Consider the following 10,366-nt stretch of genomic DNA (forward strand, 5'->3'; position numbering starts at 1 on the left):
AGAATAATAATAGAAATAATAGACATTTTATATTTTTTGTTTCTATTTTGTTAGTCTTTTTTATTTTTTTCTAGTTCCCTAACTTGAAAAAATGAAAAATTTTAACCTTCGTTTTCTAATTTTCACATTTTTCTGCTTTTAAATTACAAAAAATTTCTGAGCGGTGTTGCAGTTTTCATTTTTTCCTGTTTCACTAAATAAAAACAATGAAATACGCAAATTTTTAGATTAATACCATCGGCGAAACTTAAATAAGGTTTTTTTCTAGAAATTTTCAAATTAAATCACTGAATTTTTCAATTTTTTAGTTCTTAATTTCAATTGAGATTTTTAGAATCTTTTTTAACCTCTGCGATTCCAGAATTTTATTAAAAGTTAGTTTATTTAAAGGTTTTGACTTTTGATTTTTGCTTATTTTATTCAAAATTTCCAAATAAATCTAGAATTCTAGAAATTTGATTTTGATTCTTACAGTTCTAGAAATTTTAAAATTAAAATTAGGGACTGGTAATACAGATCGATGCAGAATTAAATTCTCTTCTATTTAGTATTTCATTTGGAAAAATTGAGTTGTGGCTATTTGAATTATTACAAAAGTAACCTTAAAATTTCATGGTTTGTAAATTTTTTTTTCAAAATTTGGAAACACTGGAAGAAAGATCTAAACTTTCTCTTTGAAACGCCAAAAAACGAATTCAAAATTTTTAAAAATGGCAGACTTACCGATTTTTAAAGTGTAAGGTGCAGATCCAAAAATTTTTGAAAAACTTGAAGTATTTCAAAAACGGCTAAATTTAGTCAATAACCCGATTAATTCAAAAACGCAGTAAAAAATATAGCTTCCCATTTAAAATAAGAAAGTTGAGACCGACTTCCGGTATAAGCGGAAGTGCCGCCATCTTGAAAATATTTTCATTTAGGAGGACTTAATGGATTATGACTATGTACCAATTTTCAAATAAATACGATTATTCCAGCTCCCAATACTTCTAATGTGGGGTTTAGACGGAACATCCTGTATAGTATGACATGAATGAATTAATTAATAAGAGAAAAAAATAGGCTGAATTGAAAAAAGGTAAGTAATAAATTTAATTTTTCAGTTTGAAAATATATAAATTTTGATTACCTACAATAAAGTTTTTACAAGAAATTGTCTTTTTATTGTGAAGCCCCCCCTTTTCCTACACCACTGGAGTGCAAATGGCCACTATAAAAATTGATGTAAATAACGTAAAAAGCATGAATTTAGTGAAACAATAACAGTAAATAAGAATTTAATATTTGCACTAAAAATTAAAAAAAAAAGTGTAAGGTGGCGCCCCCATGTGGGCTTTCCTTTCCCTCGTCTAAAACCCCGCCGATTCGTCGTGTGTGATCGTGAATGATCGTGTCGACGATCGGACATGTAGCTGTCAGTGCCTGCGCCCAAAAACAGTTGCCATGTTGCTTGTTGTGTAGGGTGTGCTTGTGATAAAAATCGGCCAAGTTCCCCCATTAGCAGCGTTTGTGTGGTAGTGTGGTGTCCCTAGATCGGTGATCCCCCCGATTTGTGCAGTGTGTGTGTGCCCCCTTGGTGTTCGAAGTGGTGGAAACAAGTGGTGGTGTGTCGGCGTGCTTCGCACGCACATTTGTTGTTATTTGTGATGGGGGCCCGCCGCTGAGGCGCCCTCGCTCCGGCCTGGCCTTGGAGCGAGGTTACTGGCCCCGAGCCACGCGGGATTGTTTACCATGTGCTAGAGGAGGTGGTGTCGCGAGTGGTGCCATTATGCTGAGCCCCGATTGCTGACACAACAACAACAACACAAGAGGGCTCTTCCTACGTTGATGGGATCGAGGGAGCCCATGGCGTGGCGCAAGCACGACCATCTCATGCTCATGGACAAAAACAAACCCAAAAGTGAGTTAAATTACATCTTTTTTCTACAAGATATACAAGGTTTTATGACGTCATCGGCGTGCGTTAGGACAGTGGCGGCGATGGCGTCCACAACACTCACTATTTCACAACATTGGTGAGGTTATGTTGACATTTATACCGACATTCAACAACAAAGAATATTACCATGGTAACAAAACAACAAATTTGACAATTTTCACAACAATTTATCTAGGATTTTGTGATAATCAAAAATAAAAATAACAATTTTAAGTGGCTCATGGCTCAATCAACAATTTAAACAAAATAACATACTTTTACCAAAAAATAACTTATGATTTCGAAGATTTTGTCATATTTAAATTTCCCGCTCCCATTTTACAATTAAAAATCTAGTTTCAGTGCAATCGACGAATTTTCAAATTTTGTTTGAGTCGGTAACAAGAAATTACCACCTAGGATTTGAAATTTTAGGAAAATTACGTTTTTCATGTTGTTTGTAACTAGAATTTTCAGAAGTAATTTTGTATGAGGTTTTATGTCAACCTGTCAATTAAATCATCCATACAAACTGACAGGTGACTTAACCTAAATTTTGACACTAATTACGACAACCTATTCACAAATATCCCTAAATCCTAGGAAGTAATTTCTTGTTGATACGACAATTGGTAAAAAGGTGCACATATGAGTTGATTCATACTTGTAATTGCTATAGAAACGAACAAGTATGTTTGTATCTATGGTAATAAAAATGATAAAAAGAAAAGTCGTCATAGTAACAATAGAAAATTTTGTCCAGTGGCGGGTAAACATTTCAAAAATGTTTTTGTTTTATTTTTTGTTCAAAAATTCGATTGTACTATAGACGACTTTCCGCACAAAATTTTCATTTATATAGTTTGAGAAAATAATTAAATTGTTATAGAAATTTATTTATATTTACAAAATGTGTTTGTTTGATTTGTTAATGTATTTATGTTTTGTAACATTAGCGTATGTACTCCGTAACAATATATAAATAAATAAATTTCTGTTCCTGTTTACAATAAAAAAAGTAGTTGGCTTTTGATATAAAATCCGACATTTTTATCTTCAATATGGGTAGTAATAAATTGCGAAATTAAAAAAAGAACATATAATTAAATTCAGACCCTCACGTTTCCAAGAAATCTCTTATAATTAAACTGTTTTTTTTTTCGTTTAAATTATTATCAATGTTATCGCATTGATAATATTTTTGTTGCCTAGGTATCAAGAAATTGTCACATTGGTTTTCAATATAATTCAATAAAACTCTAAAATATTACATTTATTCGTTTGTTGTTATCATAAATAAATAAAATTTCATCATCTCGGATATAAGTCGTAAATTGTTATTGTCGAGTACACTTCCTTGTCATTAATTTAATTAATTAATTTATAATCCAACGTCGAGTTTTATTAAAATTAGAAAATATAAAATATGAAACTTTGTTCGAAATGTAAATAATCTCCGAAATTAGCAAAAACAACATTGTTTTGACTATAAAACTGAAGCTTGACATCAAAGTTGGTCATGAAAATTGACAATTTGTCGATTAAAGTTGTGTAATTATTTATTTAATAATAATTTTTCAATGTGCCTAAAAAAATTTTTTTGTGAACATTTAGTAACAATCAAAGCATGCTTTCTATAAATACCTGGCGCTTTGTCTCGCCAGGCAGACGAACTGGAAATAGACAGTAGCGCGGCCGCATTGCTAGGAAGTCATCTAACCAAAGCTTTCAGGCTATTTTTTACTCTTAAGTTATTTAATTGTTAATTTGGCAACCGGAAATATCGTTTACCCGCCACTGATTCCCTCTTGTTACTATGACGATTTATTTTGTAGCTTTTTATTACCATAGTTACAAATTGTATTTATTTCTCGTATCTTAGCAACATGATGATGAATCCTGTAGAGTGAATATATTGTAATCATTTGTTTCGTAACGAATTATCGAAAAGGAAGTGTTAGAAAATAGTGCTTTTTCTATTTCTGTTTTTGACACTCTAGCATAAACTGTGCTTCTAGTTTATTTTTAATTTTTATTAATAGTCATAGAGGAAATACTTGTGTGAAGGGGTATTTGGGTTCAAGAATTTTAATTTTTGTTACATCATAATCGCCAAAAATGTTATTTTTGTTTGAGTTGCTATAGAAATGTGTGCCATAGTAACAATAGAAAATTTAGTTCAGTGGCGGATTTAATTTTTCAATTCTTTTTTTTTTGTATTATTTAAGCGAAACAAGAAAATTGGCTTTTATTGTAACATTTTTTTTAGTTTCCTTTTTAATTTGGCTTTTAAATTAGATTATTTAATCGTTTGATAAAGTTTTTTAATTTTTTTCGACAGGTTACCCCTTATAGATGTAAAGTAAAAGTGTTTTGTGTTTCTTGAAGAAGTAGGTGCTGAGTCATTTTGTTATGTCACATGTTACGCCATCATCGACGTGGCCAACTGTGTTTCTGATGCAATAACATTTACAATGTATACAAGCTAAGAATAATTATTTATTTCTTTTCTTTTTTTTTTTTTCTATAAATTGGGATCAGGTGGTTGATGATGTTGATCATTGTGTCCGAAACGTCGGAACGGTTCCGCCCCACCTGCAAGGTGCCTCCGTTCCAGCCGGACTCCCTTTTTCTCCTCCTCCTCCTCCTCCCGTCTCTTGATCGTGGTCAAGGGGGTGATGAGAAGGATGGGGGGGGGGAGCGAAATGTGGAGGCATATTGATCTGCGCTGCGCACTCTAAAATGCCACCTCGCAAATACGATGTTCAACTTGAAATATTAGAAAATAAACTTGAAGGATGGTATTTTTTTTCGTAATGTTGGCACTAATTGTTATATAATGTGTGGTTTTCTAACCTATCAAATTTAATTTTAGAATACCAATCGTAATAAAATTCCCTAAATGTATTTTTCTGGGGTTTTCACGTAACAATTTAATAAACTTAATTTTTTCTTTAATTAAAATTGTGTTGGTACTCTTCAAGACCCATGAAAGTTTCAAATAATCCTTACACAAGAGGGGTGTTTTTTTTTGTCACCCTTGCGCATAATCGAGTGTTCACTGGCGTTATTTACACAATTCGCAATTTCGCCCTCAAGTCGCGAGAAATAGAAAATGTAAAATAAAAACTTCCATCCTAGACTTGAAAATTTTACAAACACTCGAGTCACGTTTTTCTTTTTCTGTGAAAATAACAAGAGATTCGTATCTCGGCGATGGACTCTTCTCGTTGCTAATTTATTAATTATTCACAAGGATCGACGAAGTTTTTTTTTTATTTTTAGTGGCGCAAAGTGAGATAAAAAAAAATTGTTTACCCGCCACTGGTTTTGAAATTTCTATTATTACTATGACGACGAATTTGGTTTTTTTTTTTGATACCATAGTTACAATACATTTCTATAACAACCGTACTTGGATTTGTTTTTTGGGCGACTCGTCAAGGTTGGGGAAAAAGGGTTTTGTTTTTATTTCCGGACATAATGCGAAAGGAAAACAGGAGGTGCATGCGCAATAATGCATTGAAACGTGATAGGAATTGCATTGTGATTAATTCTTGAAAAAAAAATTTGTCTCTCAAATGCGGAAGAAGTCGTGTGAAGGAAATTTCACGTCGCATCTTCATGCACACACGTGAAGACAACGACGCCATGTTATCTATCAAGGTCATTGTATTCGCAATGTTTGTAAACATAAACGTTTGGTTTCGACGCAATTGAGATCGATGTTGTTTTTTTTTTGTAATAATGACGTGGATTTTCTCCACCTGCAAAACGAGAATTTTGAGAACCTTGAACAATCGAAATAAATTTTTTATCGAGTGTAGCGACTTTTTATTTAATACAGGGTGATCCAGGGGTGCGTGCAAGCTCTATAACTTTTTTTTCTTTTTTTAACCTCTAATTTTTGTTACATTTTTACATTCGCCACTAAATTGTCTATATAACGCACCTAGTTTGTTAAAATTATTTATAATAATGTAACCCATAGAAAAATTCATAACTTAAGAACGATTCAAAATAACTTAAGCAACTTTTTTTCAGTCGATTCTTCAAATTTTAAAGCATCTTTTGAGGTAAAGTCGAACTCTGAGTCGATGTTGCATCGCCTACTACGATTTTTAAAAAATGGCAATAACTCGACTTTTTTAATACAACACCCTATATTTTATTGCATCATTGGATGGCATTTTTTATGAGCTTTTTATTGTAGGGTCTATTTTGTAAAATTTAAAATACCAAAATAAATAAATAGAATTATAACTGGTACATTTTTGTAGCTTTTGTATTAGAAATAAATAAACACAAATAGAAAAAAATACAAAACATTTTAAGAAATCTACAAAAAAAATTAAAAGCACTTCTTTTTAGCCTTTCTTTTTAATTTCAAATTACTCAAATATCTCTATAAATTGGCGAAAAACTTAAAAATCGTCAAAATTTTCAGAAATTTCTATCATATCTCGTGAAATTTAAATCCGTGTCCATAAAAAGTGTGTCAAAGTAAAAATTTATTCTAATTAACCGATTTTTACCTCATTATAAATATTTGGAAATACTTTGAATTTACCATCAGAATTCCGTAAAAATAAATATCAACAAATTGCAAATTGTCAAGAATTTGGAAAAAAAAACTGTTAAAAACCTTAAATTTTCTATGAAAATAAGTGTAAATTCAATTCAATCTGCAGTTTTTCGAGAAAAATTGGAAATATTTGATGAAATTTTATAAAAACTTCAAGACATTTTCGATAATTTCAAATCCAACCAATGGAAATACTATTTATGTGAAAAAAGTTATCTATTTCAGTGTTGAAACCTTCGTATTGTAAAATATTTTTGTATTTTTTCTTTCCCAAGTTTCAAAACACGAAGAAAAGAGGAATTTTTATAAAAAGTTTTTGACAAATCTTTCTTGGATTACTTTAATACTTTATAAATCTTCAGAAACTTTTAGAATCCCCAAAAGTCCGTAAAAATTACCCTTTAGTGCAAGCAAGTCGTGAAATATTCTAAAAAAATCCACAAAAAATCATAAGCCTTAGATATTTCCATTATTGAATCCGTGAAAATTTCCACAATTTTTAAGAATCCCAAAAAAATTCTCATAATTAACCAATTTTTTTTTACCATTTTAAACGTAAAATCGGACAACTTTAATTCCTTATAAATCCCCGAAAATTCCTAGAACTCACCAGAATTCCGTAAAAATATCAAAYTGACAAAAATTTATAAAACATTTTACAAGAAAAAGAATTATTTGATAATAATTTATGAAATTCTATGAAAAAATGTTATGTATGTCGATATTGGAACTTTCATATTGTAAATTGTTTTGCCTTTTTGTTTTTCTTCAATTTTTACAATCCTTTTGTGAAATTTTAATTAAATTGAGTCTTTTTTTGTTATTAATTTAAATCCGTGTCTATAAAAAATGTGTCAAAGCAAACATTTATTCTAATTAACCGATTTTTACATCAGGACTATTTGAGTTTATTACAAATACCTGGAAATACTTTGAATTTACCAAAATTCCTTAAAAATAAATATCAACAAGGTAGGAATTGTCAAAAATTTGTTTTAAAAATACTGTTAAAAAATCTTAAATTTTCTGTGAAAATTCAATTCAATCTGCAGTTTTTCGAGAAAAATTTGAATTATTTGATAATTACATGAAAATTCTTAAAAATGTAGTTTTACAAGAAATTCTCGATAATTCTAACTCCAACCAATGGAAAAATTATTTTAATTAAACTCAGTCTCTTTTTGTTAAACTTAGCTTAAAAATCTAACTTTGTTAAATTTTACGATTATTACAAGAATGATAACAATTTTTAGGAACATGCATTAACTTGAATTGTTTAAGTTTATTTAAGAAACAGGAATTTAACTTGGTTGTGTATTTTATTTTGGGACAACTTGTATTAAATAAAAATATTTTTGAAATGTGTTTCATTATAGGACCTACCACAAAAAAAAATCAAGTTGCTAGCTTAGATAGAAAAGAAGTTCTAGAGCTTGCACACACTCGTGGGTCACCCTGTATAAAGGAAGAAAGTTTTGACAACAGATAAAGTTTATAAGTTTTTTAATAAACATTTTTGTACATTTACAAAATGCATAAACATATCTTTTCTAAAACAAATTAAAGAATCTCAAAAGTTTAAACATTTATTAATTTCTTTAATTTTTGTCAAAGTCAAAAAAAGTGTGAGGTTTACAAAAAAAAATTGCACAGCAACAATTCGTCTAAAAAAAAATTGTTAATATGTTTATCTCGTAAGTATAAACAATTAATTAATAATCAATAGCATTTTTATAGTCATTGCACACTTTTAAATTTATTTGCCAAAAAAATTAATAAAATCGTTTCCAGACTTTTGGACCACTCTGTATGCAAAAATTCAGTACATACATGACGCATTATGAATGAAAGTTGTCTTAAAAAAATGAATTAAAAGGAGAAAAAAAAACAGGTGGTACATTAGGTGTGTATAATTGTGAAATTATGTTGGTAGGTGTGTAATATTGCGACCCACACTACTTGAAACGGAGGCGGCGTCGCATGACACCATTTTCAAATTCAATTAATTGTCAATTTTTCTTCAGTTGGTAATAATAATAATAATAATAATGTGAGAAAAGCGGATGGCCGCATTGTCCATAAATGACCGTCGGTTGTTGCATTCTCGTCGTTCCATGGCGGTTCTTCACCTCGCTGGACTCGTCTGCTCTCCTCTTTTATACTTGTTGCTATATTCATACACTACTTCCGAGAGAGAGAGAGAGAGAGATTCCCTTCCAATAACAACAATAAATACAGTGGCGTACGATTTTTTTTTTTAAATTCAGAGGTTGTTTAACTCGATAATTGGCAAGTAAACAAAACGTTTTAATTAGTTTGATTCAGCTTAGCAACAGACACATCAACCTTGTGCACGGTTGCCGTCGTGTAGGTAGAGGTACACGATGACGATTATATAATTGCACCTGTTTTTAAAATTCACATTGTACCGTTTTTCAGTAAAAGTCGCGCAAGTTGTTGGTACAAATAAATGTTCGAATAATTTTTAAGACGTAGGTTAGAGCCGAACAAAGTCCGTGATATTTACGCAGGAGGTGGCGTTGGTTTTTTTTTTTACAACAAGTGAATAGCAACAAATAAATACAACATTGATAATTCTGAAAAAAAAACTCAAAGGTGCTCACATTAATTATTGTTGAGCAATAATCACAATAAAAATTTAATTATTCTTGAAATCTCATTTTCATGGGAATAAATATTGTTACCATGACGGTTAATATTAATAGGGTAAGTTCGGGAGAGGTGCACCACATTTTGAAAAATCTGGAAATACAAGGGTTCTAAGTTTTAAACTTTATCTATCTGCTAGTTTATCTCTCCTAAGAAATCGCCCCCTACAATTTTTAACGAGTTTTACGGAAAAACTATAGAAAATTAAAAAATCGAAGTGAAAAGCTTGTTTTTAGATTCAAATTTTGTAAATGTGAATTAATAATTAAAAAAAAAACTTTTAAAATACCAAAATAAATAAATAGAATTATAACATGCACATTTTTGTAGCTTTTGTATTAGAAATAAATAAACACAAATAGAAAAAAGAAATCTCTAAAAATTTTCAAAAACACATCTCAAACCTTTTTTTTTAATTTCAAATTAGTCAAATATCTCCATAAATTGGGAAAATTAACCGATTTTTACATCAGGACTAAGTAGTCCTTGAGTTTATTATAAATACTTGGCAATACTTTGAATTCAAAAGAATTCAAAAATAAATACCAACAAATTGCAAATTGCCAAGAATTTTGGAAAAAAAAACTGTTAAAAAAAACCTTAAATTTTCCTTGAAAATAAGTGTAAATTCAATTCAGTCTGCAGTTTTTAGAGAAAAATTGAAATTATTTGATGAAATAATTTTAAATCCAACCAATGGAAATACTATTTATTTGAAAAAAAGTTATCTATTTCAGTGTTGAAACCTTCGTATTTTTGAATTATTTTCTTTCCCAATTTTCAAAACACGAAAAAAAGAGGAATTTTTATTAAAAATCTGACGGAATTAATTTAAAGTACTCAGGTTTAACCAATTTTTTCACTATTTTAAAAGCAAAGTTTTTGACAAATTTTTGTTGAATTACTTTAATACTTTATAAATCTCCAGAAATCTTTAGAATCTTCAAAAGTTCCTAAAATTACCCTTTGGTGCAAGCAAGTCGTGAAATATTCTAAAAAATCCACAAAAAATCACAATCGTTAGATATTTTTATTATTGAATCCGTGAAAATTTCCACAATGATTTAGAATCCTAAAAAAATTCTCATAATTAACCAATTTTTTTACCATTTTAAACGTAAAATCGGACAACTTTAATTCCTTATAAATCCCCGAAAATTCCTAGAACTCACCAGAATTCCGTAAAAATATCA

The 10,366-nt window shown here is 29.8% G+C and overlaps 1 protein-coding gene across 2 annotated transcripts in view; it reads left to right on the forward strand.

The window, feature by feature from the left end:
• The first annotated feature begins 1,291 nt into the window (after positions 1 to 1,291).
• Positions 1,292 to 10,366, forward strand: part of LOC123005762 (serine/threonine-protein kinase minibrain) — a 26,921-nt gene continuing 17,846 nt past the window's right edge. The window contains exon 1 of one of the 2 annotated variants that reach the window (XM_044399708.1): positions 1,292 to 1,900. In XM_044399708.1, the coding sequence (XP_044255643.1) occupies positions 1,828 to 1,900 (73 nt within the window). In that variant the 5' untranslated portion in view covers positions 1,292 to 1,827. The remainder of the gene's footprint in view (positions 1,901 to 10,366) is intronic. The other variant, XM_044399707.1, reaches the window with a different exon arrangement.

This window comes from Tribolium madens, unplaced genomic scaffold (assembly GCF_015345945.1).
Source record: "Tribolium madens isolate multiple individuals breed KSU strain unplaced genomic scaffold, Tmad_KSU_1.1 Scaffold_20;HRSCAF=117;Tcas5.2_LG4, whole genome shotgun sequence".
Classification (NCBI taxonomy): Eukaryota; Metazoa; Arthropoda; class Insecta; order Coleoptera; family Tenebrionidae; genus Tribolium; species Tribolium madens.